At 47.2% G+C, this 20000-nt stretch overlaps 1 protein-coding gene across 2 annotated transcripts in view; it reads right to left on the minus strand.

Moving 5' to 3' along the window:
* Positions 1-20000, minus strand: part of Tet (Ten-Eleven Translocation (TET) family protein) — a 292059-nt gene that overhangs the window by 175244 nt on the left and 96815 nt on the right. The window contains exons 1-2 of one of the 2 annotated variants that reach the window (XM_053792371.2): positions 16108-16721; positions 8632-9895 (exon numbers count right to left, since the gene is read on the minus strand). In XM_053792371.2, coding sequence (XP_053648346.2) covers positions 8632-9895; positions 16108-16136 — 1293 coding nt within the window. In that variant the 5' untranslated portion in view covers positions 16137-16721. Of the gene's footprint in view, positions 1-8631; positions 9896-16107; positions 16722-20000 lie in introns of those variants that run through there. The other variant, XM_053792372.2, reaches the window with a different exon arrangement.

The raw sequence follows: 20000 nt of genomic DNA on the forward strand, positions 1-20000 counted from the left end.
AGAGAGCTGTGGTATAACTGATGTAGAGAGCTGTGGTATAACCTCTGGACTCCTATTAATTATGCCTTTTTGATATACTTGCTGTTGCTTTACCTTACCTTTACCTTTGAAGAGCTTCGAGAGTTTGACTACGCAAGGCTCGTCTGGTGCTTTCCTGATCAAACAGGCTGTTGCTGTTGGAGGCCCGCTGCCCCACAGCCTGGTTGATCTGGCACTTAAAGATGCTTGTCCAGTCTCCTCTTGAAGGCTTCTACACTTGTTCCAACAGTTTTTCTGATGTTCAATAATCTGGGACCCCGGATGTTGATACAGTGTTCCCTTATTGTGCCCACCGCACCCCTGTTCTTCACTGGGTTTATTACTGTTGTTTGCTGCTGCTACTGTTGTGGCTACTGTTGCTGCTGTTGATAATATTCAGTTGGTGATAATGACGGATTTGCGTCGTGAAACCGTTAATTAAATTTGTTTGTGTCGAGTACAGGGCTGCAGATTACGCGTTAAACAACGTAAGTTTGATGCTAATTTTCGGGACCTGTAAAAAAAATTTACAGTTTTTTTTACCTCGATGCGCTTACTGTAAATATTTTACAGCTATATAGTTCAGTTTTTTGTGTAGTTACGACACACACACACACACACACACACACACACACACACACACACACACACACACACACACACACACAAAGGCAGGAGCTGACACTAGACCCCTGCAACCACAATCAGGTGAGTACGTACACACACACACACACACACACACACACACACACACACACACACACACACACACACACACAGACGTTAAACACATGCCTGACGATTTTTGTGCATAATTGAAAAAAATATAGAGCTGCAGTCCCGGATTTATCCTAATTAACACAGCGACCATGATTGTGATTAATTATATTGGTAATACCACTAACCTAACATAGATGTTTCCTCTACCAGCCTACAGTGGTGGTGGTGGTAGTGATGGTGGTAGTGGTGGTAGTAGTGTTGGTGATAGTGGTGGTGGTAGTGGTGGTGATGGGGTGGTAGTGCTGGTGGTGGTGGTAGTGATGGCGGTAGTTGTAGTGATGGTGGTAGTGGTGGTAGTAGTGTTGGTAGTAGTGCTGGCGGTGGTGGTAGTGATGGTAGTAGTAGTGGTGGTAGTGGTGGTGGTAGTAGTAGTGGTGGTGGTGGTGGTGGTAGTGGCAGTAGTGGTGGTAGTGGTGGTGGTAGTGGCAGTAGTGGTGGTGGTGGTGGTGGTGGTAGTGGCAGTAGTGGTGGTGGTGGTAGTAGTGGTGGTGGTGGTGGTGGTGGTGGTAGTAGTGGTGGTGGTGGTGGTGGTAGTAGTGGTGGTGGTGGTGGTGGTAGTAGTGGTGGTGGTGGTGGTAGTAGTGGTGGTGGTAGTAGTGGTGGTGGTGGTAGTGGTGGTGGTGGTGGTGGTGGTAGTGGTGGTGGTGGTAGTGGTGGTGGTAGTAGTAATAGTGGTGGTATTACTAGAGGTAATACTAGTACTAATGGAGGTAGTAGTACTGATAGTGGTAGTAGTAGTAGCGAAAGTAGTGTTAATAGTGTTGCTAGTAGTGGTGGTAGTAGTGGAAGTTGTGGCAATAGTGTTACCTGGTGTATACTTGGAAGGGGGGGGTGCCAACGACCCTGCGGCCCGGTCTGTGACCAGTAACTATAATGGTGGTAGTGACCACTAACTAGACAATGCTACTAACATCAAATAAAAATAATCATTGATAATCACAAAAACATCATCAACAGTCCCTATAATTATTTAAACCACCAGTAGAAGCATACTAGAAAAAACAGCACAAATTACAATAATCACCCCTTCTATAATTGACAAAAGGGGAGGGAAGAGGAAGGGGGGGGGCTATCAGTAGTCAATTATCTTATGGTAATTATAAATATTAATTACTCTACCACTTCCGGTCGTGAACAGTATCGTGGACACCGTAGATCAATTTTTTTTTGATCAAGTTGAGAGATAATCAAAGTAATGGTGTAAGCAGGAAGCACACCTTATCTAAACTCAGCTTCGAAGAAGCCGTTGACTGCTTGCCAGTACACTCTGCAAACCATACCACAGGTGGGGATAGACTCTCTGATTGCGGGTTGTCCCCCCGTCCATGGTATGGTTTGTTTGCAATCGTGTCATTACGATTTCGTGAGTCACTATACTCTACCCCAGAACCACACATACACTTCATAACCCCCCCTCCCCCATCACGTGCCTTTTAAAAGTCCCTTGGAGAGGGAATCTGGGCAAGGGCATCATCCCACAGTCACTAAAAGGCGCTGATATTGCCCACACTTTACAAAGGTTGCTGCGAAGTAATTGCAATCTATGCTAGAGATACCTCTAACCTTCCCACATCATCAACATCTCTGAAAGAGTTCTAAGCAGCAGGATTGCTAACCACGTGGATGCACAGCAATTGCATAACCCAGCACAACATGGGTTTAGAATACGTCGCTCCTGCGTCTTGCAATGGCTGAACCATTAACGACGACATTTTCAATACACGTGTGCGACCATGAAATAACAGTACACAAAATACACGAGAAGAGGATAACTGAAAAGTGATTAGACGTATTTACAACTTTCAGAGACGAAGTGCCAGATCAAGTGCAAAATAAACCAAGTGAAAAGCAGAGGTGCGGTAAGCACAGTAAGGGAACACTGTATCAACATCCGTGGCCAAAGATTATTCAACATCTTACCAGAAGATATCGGAAACATTGCTGGGACAAGTGTAGAAGTCTTCAAGAGGAAACTGGACAAGTATCTTCACCAGGTGCCAGATCAACCAGGCTGTGATGGATATGTGGGGTAGTGGGCCAGCAACAGCCTGGACCGGAGAAACATCAGACGAGCCTGGCCCATGGCCGGGCTCCGGAGTACAAAACACTCTCGCAACTCAAAGGTATAGCAATGATAAACGTCTATTCCTCAAGGTACAGTACTTGTCCCAGTTCTGTTTTTCAATGAGTGTAAAGGGACCAAGACTTATGATCATGGGGGCTCGAACCTCTTGACTCCTGGGGAACTAACGCACGCCAGATAGCTCATTAGGTTTAAAATCTATCTACTACACGAGGGTCATTAAGGCTACACATGACCAGTACACCACCAGCCAAGAATAATTTAACACCCGAGATATGAATCAAGGTAATTTCTCAACGTACATACACAGATATACATCTCAGGATGTATATACCCTTATATACATATCACTTATCACTGTATTTGACGCACTAGTACCCAAGTTCGCCGCATAGATGGCGTGACCAATGCCACATTTAGCAAAGTGGATAATACCGTAATTTTGACTGTGTAACTGGAGGCTTTGTGTGATTACTGTCACCGAAGGAACTGTGTAAAGTAAGCGAACTAAGACTGGCCAGTTAGTATTTTACTCGAACTCGCAAAAATTTGATGCCAATATTAAAAAAAATAACATGCGTACGGTTTAAAGTTTTGGAAGCTAGTACCGGACAGTGGCACTCGTGCTGTGAATGACCATGTCACCTAAGACAGTACTGTGAGTGACCATGCCATCATGAAGATAGTACTAGACAGTGCCACTCATCCTGTGAGTATGTCACCATGAAGTCAGTACTGGACAGTGGCACTCATGCTGTAAGTGACCATGCAACCATGAAGATAGTACTAGACAGTGGCACTCGAAGAGTGTCCATACCACCATAAATTATATCAATCCACTGTTGACAAAGATATCCACGGCTGTCTTATCCACCCATCTATCCACCCACACATCCACCCACTCATCCACCCATCCCTCCAGCCAGTCATCCACCCATCAACTGCAGTTGACGGGTGGATGACTGCTAACAGGCGCCAGAGAGCAAGGCCGTTACAAGTGCCTTGCTGTTATGCCACTCTCAGTGACTCATAACATTCACCGATGAATCAGAGGTGACTTACAACGCCTCTCTCACGCCCAGGGTGCCAGCGAGGTGCCGTGAGTCACCCACGCCCACAAGGGCTTCCTGATACCGTCAGCACCGCCCCCAGGTGCTACTGAAGGAGGGCATACACACCAGCCCCGCCAGCAAGGTGAGTCGACCACACTGTAACAACACCTGCGTGTGTGTGTTACACACAGGTGTTTACCCGGTACACAACTGACACACTTGTTGTTTATCCACACACAGGTAAATCTACACGCTGTTTACACACACACACACACACACACGTTACTTCATACATACTAGACCTACCTACCTGGAGGGTATTCCAGGGATCAACGCCTTCGCGGCCCGGTCCACTATCAGGCCTCCCGGTGGATCAGGGCCTGATCAACCAGGCTGTTACCTGGAGGTTATTCCGGGGATCAACGCCCCCGCGGCCCGGTCCATGACCAGGCCTCCCGATGGATCAGGGCCTGATCAACTAGGCTGTTACTGCTGGCCGCACGCAGTCCAACGTACGAGCCACAGCCCGGCTGATCCGGCACTAACTTTAGGTATCTGTCCAGCTCTCTCTTGAAGGCAGCCAGGGGTTTATTGGCAATTCCCCTAATGCTTGATGGGAGGCTGTTGAACAGTTTTGGGCCCCGGACACTTATGGTGTTTTCTCTTAGTGTACCAATGGCGCCCCTACTTTTTATTGGGGGCATTTTGCATCGCCTGCCCAGTCTTTTACTTTCGTAGGGAGTGATTTCTGTGTGCAGATTTGGGACCATTCCTTCCAAGATTTTCCAAGTGTAGATTATGATATATCTCTCCCTCCTGCGTTCCAACGAGTACAAGTCAAGTGCTTCCAAGCGTTCCCAGTAGTTAAGGTGCTTGACAGAACTTATACGTGCAGTAAAGGATCTCTGTACACTCTCTAGATCTGCGATTTCACCTGCTTTGAATGGAGGTGTTAATGTACAGCAGTATTCCAGCCTAGAGAGAACAAGTGATTTGAAAAGGATCATCATGGGCTTGGCATCTCTCGTTTTGAAAGTTCTCATTATCCATCCTATCATTTTCTTTGCACGTGCGATCGTGGCACTGTTGTGATCCTTGAAAGTGAGATCCTCAGACATTACTACTCCCAGGTCCCTTACATTATTTTTCCGCTCTATTGTATGGCCGGAGTCAGTAGTATACTCTGTTCTAGTTATTATCTCCTCCAGTTTTCCATAACGGAGTAGTTGGAATTTGTCCTCATTACCTAATACATTTGTAAAAGAAACACTCCTACAATAAGAGCTATTAAGAAAGAAAAGTCCAGAGAGAGAGAGAGAGAACCAGTCAGACGCAACTAAAGACGAGGTTACAGCTGTCGAAATAAGACAGGTGTCGGCCTTGTTGTGGTTCCCAGGGCCACGGGGATACTACACGCTATCACCTCTTCATAACACAGGTAAGAATGAACATCTATACTTTTGTTTATGTATAAACTAAGCGAAGAGAAGTGAAAATATTAATTGCCTCCGCTCCTGCTCCACTAGGGAAAAAAAGGTGATGCGCAGGGTAACATGAGCCGTGAGGGTTTAGTGGCAGGTGCAGGGCCACGGTGGTGACTTTCAAGGTGATCAGGGACCCATGGTCTCTTAAAGACCGTCAGGTGACATGAATTATCTCAAGGTCCTGACTTCCGGAAGGGGACTGATTGACAAGGTGGATCGAGGCTGAACCAGTCACTGTGGTGAATGACCCACGCGGGTTTACCGCTTTAGTGTGTAATAATTAACTTCCGGAGGTAAGAGGCGTCATCTGTTCAAGGACACACGCACACACATAGGAGCCAGGAGCTGAGTATCGACCCCTGCAACCACAATTAGGTGAATTATGCGAGTACGTACACACACACACACACACACACACACACACACACACACACACACACACACACACACACACACACACACACACACACACACTGGTGTAAGTTCATTTAGAAGTATCAGCTATTTCGACTCGTACAGAAACCGTAGCAATTTGACACAAGATAATGAGGGTTCTATTTGGAAGGTAGAAGGATGGGTTCACTCGCACTTAAGAAGGTTCACCCATCAAGGAAACACCATGATTGCTACTCCCATGACCGGCATAGTCATGGTGGTACTAGCTAGCTAGCTAGTTTCAAGGTTGCTACGTCTAGTAGACGTGGTTATAACACCGTGGTTCCCCTCAGGCTGTGTCACCTTTGTACTTGCTCTGACCTCAACAGCTACAGGGGCTTCCTGACCACCTTCACCTTTGGAGAGGAGGGGATATCTGGGGGAGGAATTGCTGTTCCTCCCCCCCCCCCAAGATAGCAGTAATGAATTGTGGCTAAGAAAACAAAAACAGTTCTTATCTATCAAGTTGTTAAGGGTTAAGATGATACGGTACTGTGTTAAGACGGTACAATGCTCTCTTCTTGAAGATGCTGTGTCCAGAGCATCTTTCTTCTTTCAAGTTTTGTAGACTTTTCTTAAAGCAAATATACAATATATATATATATATATATATATATATATATATATATATATATATATATATATATATATATATATATATATATATATAGCAGATGAACAAGGAGGCTTTAGGAAAGGTAGGGGGTGTGTGGACCAGGTGTTTACAGTGAAACATATAAGTGAACAGTATTTAGATAAGGCTAAAGAGGTCTTTGTGGCATTTATGGATTTGGAAAAGGCGTATGACAGGGTGGATAGGGGGGCAATGTGGCAGATGTTGCAAGTGTATGGTGTAGGAGGTAGGTTACTGAAAGCAGTGAAGAGTTTTTACGAGGATAGTGAGGCTCAAGTTAGAGTATGTAGGAAAGAGGGAAATTTTTTCCCAGTAAAAGTAGGCCTTAGACAAGGATGTGTGATGTCACCGTGGTTGTTTAATATATTTATAGATGGGGTTGTAAGAGAAGTAAATGCGAGGGTCTTGGCAAGAGGCGTGGAGTTAAAAGATAAAGAATCACACACAAAGTGGGAGTTGTCACAGCTGCTCTTTGCTGATGACACTGTGCTCTTGGGAGATTCTGAAGAGAAGTTGCAGAGATTGGTGGATGAATTTGGTAGGGTGTGCAAAAGAAGAAAATTAAAGGTGAATACAGGAAAGAGTAAGGTTATGAGGATAACAAAAAGATTAGGTGATGAAAGATTGAATATCAGATTGGAGGGAGAGAGTATGGAGGAGGTGAACGTATTCAGATATTTGGGAGTGGACGTGTCAGCGGATGGGTCTATGAAAGATGAGGTGAATCATAGAATTGATGAGGGAAAAAGAGTGAGTGGTGCACTTAGGAGTCTGTGGAGACAAAGAACTTTGTCCTTGGAGGCAAAGAGGGGAATGTATGAGAGTATAGTTTTACCAACGCTCTTATATGGGTGTGAAGCGTGGGTGATGAATGTTGCAGCGAGGAGAAGGCTGGAGGCAGTGGAGATGTCATGTCTGAGGGCAATGTGTGGTGTGAATATAATGCAGAGAATTCGTAGTTTGGAAGTTAGGAGGAGGTGCGGGATTACCAAAACTGTTGTCCAGAGGGCTGAGGAAGGGTTGTTGAGGTGGTTCGGACATGTAGAGAGAATGGAGCGAAACAGAATGACTTCAAGAGTGTATCAGTCTGTAGTGGAAGGAAGGCGGGGTAGGGGTCGGCCTAGGAAGGGTTGGAGGGAGGGGGTAAAGGAGGTTTTGTGTGCGAGGGGCTTGGACTTCCAGCAGGCATGCGTGAGCGTGTTTGATAGGAGTGAATGGAGACAAATGGTTTTTAATACTTGACGTGCTGTTGGAGTGTGAGCAAAGTAACATTTATGAAGGGATTCAGGGAAACCGGCAGGCCGGACTTGAGTCCTGGAGATGGGAAGTACAGTGCCTGCACTCTGAAGGAGGGGTGTTAATGTTGCAGTTTAAAAACTGTAGTGTAAAGCACCCTTCTGGCAAGACAGTGATGGAGTGAATGATGGTGAAAGTTTTTCTTTTTCGGGCCACCCTGCCTTGGTGGGAATCGGCCGGTGTGATAATAATAAAAAAAAATATATATATATATATATATATATATATATATATATATATATATATATATAAGCTCGTCACCACAACAGTGACCTCACTGTTAAACATCGGAACAGTGAAATACTCACCATAAAATACTCACTATAAAAACACCACAACAGTGAGGTACTCACCACAACAGTGAGGTACCACAACAGTGAGGTACTCACCACAACAGTGAGGTATACTCACCACAAGTGAAGTACTCACCACAACAGTGAGGTACCACAACAGTGAGGTACTCATCACAACAGTGAGGTACCACAACAGTGAGGTACCACAACAGTGAGATATACTCACCACAACAGTGAGGTATACTCACCATAACAGTGAGGTATACTCACCACAAGTGAGGTATACTCACCACAACAGTGAGGTACCACAACAGTGAGGTACCCACCACAACAGTGAGGTACCCACCACAACAGTGAGGTACTCACCACAACAGTGAGGTACCACAACAGTGAGGTACCACAACAGTGAGGTACCACAACAGTGAGGTACCACAACAGTGAGGTATACTCACCACAACAGTGAGGTATACTCACCACAACAGTGAGGTACTCACCATAACAGTGAGGTATACTCACCACAACAGTGAGGTACTCATCACAACAGTTTGGTACTCACCCTCTTCTCTGTAAGCTTGTCGCAGCGCCTCATCTTACAGATCTGGTGCGACTTGTCGTTCCTGCATGGAGCGCAGTCCCCGCAGTTGTCCTTGCGCTGGCACCCGACGCAGTCACCGCAACGTTTCCGCTTTTTCTTCACCGGTTTCTCCGGCGGGTCATCCTGCGGAGGGGGCGGCTGTTGGGGAGGCGGGGGTCGAAAACCCCCCTCGGAGCAGGGGGCGGTGGAGGAGTTCATACCGGAAGTAGTGTTGGTGTTGTCGGTGTTGCTGACGGCCGTGGAGGATACGCTGGAAACCTGGCCGCTGTTCTCCGTGCCGGAGACAGAAGCGTCACTCTCCGAACTCTCTAGCGAACCCGCGCGTCCCGCCCGCTTGACTCCGACGCGAACTGGGCCGTCGACTCTTAGCTGAGACGAACTGCCCTCAAATGTCTGTTGTTGCTGTTGCTGCTGTTGTTGGTGGCTGTTGTTATTGTTACTGTTAGTACTACTAGTGCTACCGCTGCTGCAGCTGCTACCGCTGGAGCCAGCAGGAGGCTGTGTGTTGGGGGAGACTTGCGCTGGGGTGGTGGATGAGGGCGCAGGATCGCTTCCCTGCGGGGATTCGAACATGCGGATGTGCCGCTCATCCATCATCTGTTGCTGGATGGTTGGTATCTCCCGCGCCTGCACTGGCGCCGGTACCAAGGGGTAGCGGGCATGCGGAGATGGCAGGGTATTGAAGGAAGGTAGCGGAGAGGGTGTGGTGCTGCCCACACTTCTCTCGGGGCTGAAGGCAGCGAAGGGCGGCAGTTTGTGTGGCACTGGGTGCTGGGGTGCCACATGGTGCCCCGTGGAAAAGGAGTCGCTGTACGTCGGGATGGTGTGGGCGTAATGCGACATCTGGCCGCTGGAAGCGGCGGGGGTGTGAGTCAGCACCTGGATAGGGGCCGAAGACGCCGCCAGCGGGTGGAGGCGGTGGTCGGCAAGACGGTGGTCGGTAGGGCGGTGGTCGCCAGGGTGGTCGGCTTCCCAGGGACGATAGGCACTATTACCGTCAACGCCCACGACACGTGACGACAGAGAGTCGGAGAACCCGTCTCCGAAGAGCAGGTTATGGGTGTCTAGCAGCCGCCCAGTCAATCCCTCCCCCAACTCCATCTCCACTAGACAGTTGTAGGGAGGGAAGTGGCGTGGGGGAACGTGGGTGGCGTGGGCGTGGGCGGCCTCGGTGTGGGCGTGGCTCACCCCGGGCACCGAACTCATACCTACACGAACACTACATCTGAAACAAAGAGAAATAAAATGATTACTACAAGACTATAAACAGACAAATTATCTCGACGTCAGTGACATACATGTGGTATACCTTACGATATACCATGTGGTATACCTTACGATATACCATGTAGTATACCTTACGATATACCATGTGGTATACCTTACGATATACCATGTGGTATACCTTACGATATACCATGTAGTATACCTTACGATATACCATGTGGTATACCTTACGATATACCATGTGGTATACCTTACGATATACCATGTGGTATACCTTACGATATACCATGTAGTATACCTTACGATATACCATGTGGTATACCTTACGATATACCATGTGGTATACCTTACGATATACCATGTAGTATACCTTACGATATACCATGTGGTATACCTTACGATATACCATGTGGTATACCTTACGATATACCATGTAGTATACCTTACGATATACCATGTGGTATACCTTACGATATACCATGTGGTATACCTTACGATATACCATGTAGTATACCTTACGATATACCATGTGGTATACCTTACGATATACCATGTGGTATACCTTACGATATACCATGTAGTATACCTTACGATATACCATGTGGTATACCTTACGATATACCATGTGGTATACCTTACGATATACCATGTGGTATACCTTACGATATACCATGTAGTATACCTTACGATATACCATGTGGTATACCTTACGATATACCATGTGGTATACCTTACGATATACCATGTGGTATACCTTACGATATACCATGTGGTATACCTTACGATATACCATGTAGTATACCTTACGATATACCATGTGGTATACCTTACGATATACCATGTGGTATACCTTACGATATACCATGTGGTATACCTTACGATATACCATGTAGTATACCTTACGATATACCATGTGGTATACCTTACGATATACCATGTGGTATACCTTACGATATACCATGTAGTATACCTTACGATATACCATGTGGTATACCTTACGATATACCATGTGGTATACCTTACGATATACCATGTAGTATACCTTACGATATACCATGTGGTATACCTTACGATATACCATGTGGTATACCTTACGATATACCATGTAGTATACCTTACGATATACCATGTGGTATACCTTACGATATACCATGTGGTATACCTTACGATATACCATTTAGTATACCTTACGATATACCATGTAGTATACCTTACGATATACCATGTGGTATACCTTACGATATACCATGTAGTATACCTTACGATATACCATGTAGTATACCTTACGATATACCATGTGGTATACCTTACGATATACCATGTGGTATACCTTACGATATACCATGTGGTATACCTTACGATATACGATGTGGTATACCTTACGATATACCATGTGGTATACCTTACGATATACCATGTGGTATACCTTACGATATACCATGTGGTATACCTTACGATATACCATGTGGTACACCTTACGATATACCATGTGGTACACCTTACGATATACCATGTGGTACACCTTACGATATACCATGTGGTACACCTTACGATATACCATGTGGTACACCTTACGATATACCATGTGGTATACCTTACGATATACCATGTGGTACATCTTACGATATACCATGTGGTACACCTTACGATATACCATGTGGTATACCTTACGATATACCAGGTGGTATACCTTACGATATACCATGTGGTATACCTTACGATATACCATGTGGTATACCTTACGATATACCATGTGGTATACCTTACGATATACCATGTGGTATACCTTACGATATACCATGTAGTATACCTTACGATATACCATGTAGTATACCTTACGATATACCATGTGGTACACCTTACGATATACCATGTGGTATACCTTACGATATACCATGTGGTATACCTTACGATATACCATGTGGTATATCTTACGATATACCATGTGGTACACCTTACGATATACCATGTGGTATACCTTACGATATACCATGTGGTATACCTTACGATATACCATGTGGTATACCTTACGATATACCATGTGGTACACCTTACGATATACCATGTGATATACCTTACGATATACCATGTAATATACCTTAGGATATACCATGTAATATACCTTAGGATATACCATGTGATATACCTTAGGATATACCATGTGATATACCTTAGGATATACCATGTGATATACCTGAGGATATACCACAGATATACACTACCCATATAACCTAGTGATGAGTGTTCTTTCAACGGAAATGGATTAATAACAAAGGCACAATACCGTGACCAGAATACACAAATAACACGCACATACGAGACAGAACCGCTTGTAACGACGTTTCGGTCCAACTTGGTCTAATTCGGACCGATACGAGGCCATAGACGTATCTACGTGCGAGATATCTGTGTATAACTTGTTAGGTCGGTAAACAGGTCAAGTATTTCCTGACGCGGGTCTTATAACCTACAGCTGGAGCTTTTGGTCATCTGACCGAGGCCTCCCGCCGGCTTACCCCTCCACCCCTTAAAAATTATGATTATAACAATTAGAAGACTGTGTGGATAACTGGATGCTTATTTAGTCTAAATAATTATAGAGTTGAGAAATTAGCATACACCCTGTCTGTCTGTCTGTCTGTCTGTCTGTCTGTCTCTACTCATCTACGACTCACTCAAACGCGGCTGTATGAGAACAGAGAACAAAGGTACAAGTGAAGCAGACACATGAGGGAAGCAAAGGCACGAAGAAACAGGGAAATGGGAAAACAGATGCATGGGAGAAAGGAATGGGGGGAATACAAGTATGGGTCGAAGATGTTCTGGAGAGTAAGAACAGGAAACGAAAATTGGAACTAGAGGAACAAAAGAGAACAAGGGGGAAGAAATGGCCAAGACAGGGAGAAGAGGTGGCAGAGGAGATTGCAACATCTCCACAGGTGCAGTAAGTCAACAACGATCAACTAAGGCAGCCTGAACTAAGCTGTGATTCAGCATCACCTAACAAACACCACCAACCGGACCAGAAGTGCAACACACGTCTACACCAGACACTAGATGTGCAACACACGTCTACACCAGACGCTAGATGTGCAACACACGTCTACACCAGACATTAGATGTGCAACACACGTCTACACCAGACGCTAGATGTGCAACACACGTCTACACCAGACACTAGATTTGCAACACACGTCTACACCAGACGCTAGATGTGCAACACACGTCTACACCAGACACTAGATTTGCAACACACGTCTACACCAGACACTAGATTTGCAACACACGTCTACACCAGACACTAGATTTGCAACACACGTCTACACCAGACACTAGATTTGCAACACACGTCTACACCAGACACTAGATTTGCAACACACGTCTACACCGACACTAGATGTGCAACACATGTCTACACCAGACTAGATTTGCAACACGTCTACACCAGACGCTAGATTTGCAACACGTCTACACCAGACACTAGATGTGCAACACGTCTCCCAGGACGTGAAACACAGTCCACACGTCTCCCAGGACGTGGAGCACCTTCCACACGTCTCCCAGGACGTGGAGCACCTTCCACACGTCTCCCAGGACGTGGAGCACCTTCCACACGTCTCCCAGGACGTGGAGCACCTTCCACACGTCTCCCAGGACGTGGAGCACCTTCCACACGTCTCCCAGGACGTGGAGCACCTTCCACACGTCTCCCAGGACGTGGAGCACCTTCCACACGTCTCCCAGGACGTGGAGCACCTTCCACACGTCTCGCAGGACGTGGAGCACCATCCACACGTCTCATAGGACGTGGAGCACCATCCACACGTCTCACAGGACGTGGAGCACCATCCACACGTCTCACAGGACGTGGACCATCATCCACATGTCTCACAGGACGTGGAGCATCATCCACACGTCTCACAGGACGTGGAGCACCATCCACACGTCTCACAGGACGTGGAGCACCATCCACACGTCTCACAGGACGTGGAGCACCATCCACACGTCTCACAGGACGTGGAGCACCATCCACACGTCTCACAGGACGTGGAGCACCATCCACACGTCTCACAGGACGTGGACCATCATCCACACGTCTCACAGGACGTGGAGCATCATCCACACGTCTTCCAGGACGTGGAGCACCGTCCACACGTCTCACAGGACGTGGACCATCATCCACACGTCTCACAGGACGTGGAGCATCATCCACACGTCTTCCAGGACGTGGAGCACCGTCCACACGTCTCACAGGACGTGGACCATCATCCACACGTCTCACAGGACGTGGAGCATCATCCACACGTCTTCCAGGACGTGGAGCACCGTCCACACGTCTCACAGGACGTGGAGCATCATCCACACGTCTCCCAGGACGTGGAGCACCGTCCACACGTCTCCCAGACGTGAAACACCATTCACACAACACTTCAAACATGAACTAAACACCAGAGCAGCTTCACAACCAGCAATTTCCGGCCCGATAAGGAAAGTGTTGGCGGCACTGAGGCGAGAGAGCCACCACCAGTGCCACCACCACCACTACCACCACCACCACTGCCACTACGATCACCACCACCACTGCTACCACCACTGCCACTACGACCAATACAACCACTACCACTACTGACACCACCACCACCACTGCCATTAGTACAACTGCCACCACTACCACCATCACCACTGTTAATCTCACACACACACACACACACTTTAAAGAATCCACTGATCTTGCAACAATATATTCATCAAACTGCAAAGCAACAACACTGCAACTTGCCTTCAATTTCGTATAAAAAGAATATATGCACAAAAGTGTCCTCCCACAGTCACCAAAGGCTACAGACTGAGCTGCATTACAAGTGTGAAAAATATGGGACAAGTCAGTCAGCAAATAAGTATATATGAAGTCTGTATTAAATCAGCACTACTGAAGTGTCTCCCAGCTCAGGCTGACACTACTGAAGTCTCTCCCAGCTCAGGCTGACACTACTGAAGTGTCTCCCAGCTCAGGCTGACACTACTGAAGTCTCTCCCAGCTCAGGCTGACACTACTGAAGTCTCTCCCAGCTCAGGTTGACACTACTGAAGTCTCTCCCAGCTCAGGCTGACACTACTGAAGTCTCTCCCAGCTCAGGCTGACACTACTGAAGTGTCTCCCAGCTCAGGTTGACACTACTGAAGTCTCTCCCAGCTCAGGCTGACACCTGTGTGATGGAGTATAACAGGAAAACATAGCTAGCTCTTGTACCCACAAAGTAACTATCATATAAAACAGTGTAGCAACACTTCAACCGTTCGGTATAATTGAGAAAAAGTGTGAAAGACCTTGGTGTAGCCATGTGAAATAATGACTAGTTAACGGTCAAAATCGGGCCGAATTTCGTTATATTTGTGTATAGAGGCAAGTTACTGAACAATGTTACCAACACATATCATACCTGATCCAGGAGGGATCGATATGTCGCAATAACGTTTCTCTCGTATGTATGAGTTTTGGGGAAATTATAGGTTGGATAAAACGAACCTAAAAGTGATTGAGAAAAGTGAAAATACTGCGAAATAAGAGACTTGAGCGACATTTCGGTCTCTTCTTGACCATTATCAAGTCACAAAATTTAAAATAACATATAAAACCAAAAGTATTATAAGCCTGGCCCAGGGCCGGGCTGCGGGACACTCCCGAAACCCGTCGAAGGTATACTGGTGTGTTCTTACATAGAAAGGAGTAGAGGTACACACACACACACACACACACACACACACACACACACACACACACACACACACACACACAACCTTTATTTAATACCTATCAAACAGAACTCTCATTGCTGAGAGACTTCTCAGAGAGCTGGTGGAGAGACCAGTCACCCTGGAGGAGTGAGAGACATCTGGCTCCTGGTGGCGCTGAAGAGAACTTCCTGAGTGAGGCAAACACACACACACATACACACACACCACCACCTGTTGCACCAGCTGTGGGGGAGGGGCGCTCCACCTGTCCCCCTACCCTCACCCAGCTGGCTATGTTACTCTTTGAGTTCTCTCTTTAAACCCAGGACGGTACATACACGTGTGTGTGTGTGTGTGTGTGTGTGTGTGTGTGTGTGTGTGTGTGTGTGTGTGTGTGTGTGTGTGTGTGTGTGTGTGTGTGTGTGTGTGTGTGTGTGTGTGTGTGTGTGTGTCTACAGGTTTAAAGACACTTACATCCTGCCCTTTCGTTCGTAAAACACCATCTTGCTAGTTCGGCAGCTGTAGTAAGCCTTGCTGGGAGACCAGCGTCTCTCTCGCTTTTATGAGACGGAGGATCAAGCCTTAACTAGCACTCTGTGATCCGTAGAGGTCTAGCACTTCATGTAAATTTAATACAAGTTACGATAGTCACCCCCCTCACTCGTTCATCCCAAACTCAACTAATTATTGCACCATCACAGAAAATAGGAAAATAGGAAAACAGGTATCACTACACTACACAGGTGCCACTACACTACACAGGTGCCACCACACTACACAGGTGCCACCACACTACACAGGTAGTGTTAGAACTGGTCAATACAACTGATTATGGCTACAAAAAGTACATTCCCAGGGCCACTGATTTGGTGATGTGTGTCAGGCCATCCATGGGTGCTGTGCCCTGACTGTGGTCGGCTGTGGGCACCACTGTGGGTGAATTCAGACGGCTGTGGACGCTAGTACGTTGGTTCTACGAAGCTGTGGGGGCCTGTAGACGCGACAGTGGGGTGGGTTTAGATGACTATGGGTGCTGGTGTGATGCACGAGTGGGGGCCGCGCGTCTGGAGAGGGACGTGTGGGTAAGAGACCACTCATAGCAAGACTGGCTCTGATGGTGGTGGTGGTGGTGGTGGTGGGGGATGATGGTGGTGGTGGGGGATGATGGTGGGGGCGGGAGAGGGAGAGAAGTGGTGGGTGGCCGCTGTCAAGATCTCTCAGACAGCATGGCGCCTTGAGAGAGGGAGAGAGAGGGGAGAGAGAGGGGAGAGAGGGAGAGAGAGAAAGAGAGGCACCCGCCAGAAACGCAGACGAAGGAGATGGAGCTACAAAAGAGGCTGTGGGATCTTAGTGGAGTGTGTGCCACGGAGGGAGAAGGCCGTGGCCCTCTCAATAACGTTGTGGCCCTCTCACCAACGTCGTGGCCCTCTCACCAACGTCGTGGCCCTCTCACCAACGTCGTGGCCCTCTCACCAACGTCGTGGCCCTCTCACCAACGTCGTGGCCCTCTCACCAACGTCATGGCCCTCTCACCAACGTCGTGGTCCTCTCACCAACGCCGTGGCACTTTCATCAACGCCATAGTCTCACCAACGCCGTGGCGCACTCACGATCGTCGTGGCACTCACCACACACACACACACACACACACACACACACACACACACGCGCGCGCGCGCGCGCGCGCACACACAAGGAACGCACACGAGATAGTAAAAAGGGTTGTAGACAGCAGCAACAGTAGTAACAGCAACAGCAGTAGCAGCAACAGTAGTAACAGCAACAGCAGTAGCAGCAACAGTAGTAACAGCAACAGCAGTAGCAGCAACAGTAGTAACAGCAACAGCAGTAGCAGCAACAGTAGTAACAGCAACAGCAGTAGCAGCAACAGTAGTAACAGCAACAGCAGTAGCAGCAACAGTAGTAACAGCAACAGCAGTAGCAGCAACAGTAGTAACAGCAACAGCAGTAACAGCAACAGCAGTAACAGCAACAGCAGTAACAGCAACAGCAGTAACAGCAACAGCAGCAGCAGCAACAGTAGTAACAGCAGTAACAGCAACAGCAGCAACAGTAGTAACAGCAGTAACAGCAACAGCAGCAACAGTAGTAACAGTAGTAACAGCAACAGTAGTAACAGCAACAGCAGTAGCAGCAACAGTAGTAACAGCAACAGTAGTAACAGTAACAGCAACAATAGAGTCCTCTATCTTGTAGAAAGTCACCTGTATGTTACTTGTAGTGTTTGCAGGAGGGTCAGCGCCCCCTGGTCCCAGACCAGGCCAGGCCTCCTGCCTGATCTACAAGGCTGTTGGTGCATCTGCAGAGGTATAGACTGCAGTGCCTGTGTACGAATGTCAGTGAACAGTGATGTACACTGCAGTGCCTGTGTACGTTAGTGATGTACAGCAGAGTCTCTGTACGTAATGTCTTATAGTAAACAGTGACGTAGGCAGTGTAAACAGTGACGTAGGCAGTGTAAACAGTGACGTGGGCAGTGTAAACAGTGACGTGGGCAGTGTAAACAGTGACGTGGTCAGTGTAAACAGTGACGTGGGCAGTGTAAACAGTGACGTGGGCAGTGTAAACAGTGACGTGGGCAGTGTAAACAGAGACGTGGGCAGTGTAAACAGAGACGTGGGCAGTGTAAACAGTGACGTGGGCAGTGTAAACAGTGACGTGGGCAGTGTAAACAGTGACGTGGGCAGTGTAAACAGTGACGTGGGCAGTGTAAACAGTGACGTGGGCAGTGTAAACAGACGTGGGCAGTGTAAACAGACGTGGGCAGTGTAAACAGAGACGTGGGCAGTGTAAACAGAGACGTGGGCAGTGTAAACAGACGTGGGCAGTGTAAACAGAGACGTGGGCAGTGTAAAGTGACGTAGGCAGTGTAAACAGAAGTGGGCAGTGTAAACAGTGAAATGAAAAGTGTGTTGAAAATACTTGACAATGACAGGCAGGTAATAATAATAATAATAATAATAATAATTAGACCTACTACATTAAAGCCCCCCCTCCCTCCCCCCCAAACCACCACCACAGTTTTAGGAAGTTCAATTCTCCTCTCGTTGCCTTCCTTCCACCCCTCCCCCTACTGTGACTCTGATGATTCTCCCCTGACTCAGCACGGGAGTGGTTGGGGGAGGGAGGGGGGGAAGGGAGGAGGGAAGGGAGGAGGGAAGGGAGGGGGAAGGGAGGGGGGAAGGGAGGGGGGAAGGGAGGGGGCAAGGGAGGGGGGAATCACTGCAGTAATGTCTGATGGATAGTGGAAATATTGGTAAGGGGGTATTACTGGTCTCCCCCCTTCTCCTCTATCAGTCGATCCCCCCCCCCAATTAACACCGTTAGTGAATGGCTCATACGGGTTTAACGCACTGCTTGCCTGACCAGTCAGCAGTGGAGAATTCTCCCCGTGTCAGCTGACACCGGGGGATTCCCCCCCCCCTGGTGACACGTCATGACACGTTCCGATGCGCAATGATCTCGCTGCGTCAATAGATGCGTCACTTACGCATGCTTATTACGCAGTTAAGCGTATCAATGCGTATATTTGCAACAGACTGCGTTCAATTTCTTGAAGACTTACTTCCTTCTACATAGGTGATTAGAAAAATGTGAAGAATGATGTTTTACTTTTCAACGCGGTCTCTCTCTCTCTCTCTCTCTCTCTCTCTCTCTCTCTCTCTCTCTCTCTCTCTCTCTCTCTCTCTCTCTCTCTCTCTCTCTCCCTTTACACAGGGTTTGACAAGGTTAGGTTAAGGATTTGGCAATATAAACACAAATGCAGTATAATGTGATCCTTTATTGACTACGTTTCGCCCACACAGTGGGCTTTTTCAAGTCACAAACAGAACTGTTCTGTTTGTGACTTGAAAAAGCCCACTGTGTGGGCGAAACGTAGTCAATAAAGGATCACATTATACTGCATTTGTGTTTATATTGCCATTGTGTCGGTATTTTATACCATTTATTTCCACCAGGTTAAGGATTTATTGACAAGCTATTTACAGGTTAAGGATTCCTAACTTTATTGACAAGCTAGGAGCTGTTACCTACATCAGCTCATTTGAAAGCATTTTTATTGTTATGAGACATGTATGGAACAGGATGAAGTTGGAGCCATCTGTGGGCCAGCATTTTCATCTGATCAACTGACTTTATGTCGTTGACATCATGATGCTGTACGAATGTGTTCCATACTCGTGTCATCCTGGGGATAAATGATCTCAGATGGAGTGATGTTCATTTTCTCTTTCTTTCCCTCTCTCTCTCTCTCTCCCCTCCCTACCTCAAGTTAAAGCCCGCCATTACCATAGTTATGGGAGGGCAGCGCTAAGAGAATTTCCATCAGAAGAGTACCATAAATC

This window comes from Cherax quadricarinatus, chromosome 67 (genome assembly GCF_038502225.1).
Source record: "Cherax quadricarinatus isolate ZL_2023a chromosome 67, ASM3850222v1, whole genome shotgun sequence".
Classification (NCBI taxonomy): Eukaryota; Metazoa; Arthropoda; class Malacostraca; order Decapoda; family Parastacidae; genus Cherax; species Cherax quadricarinatus.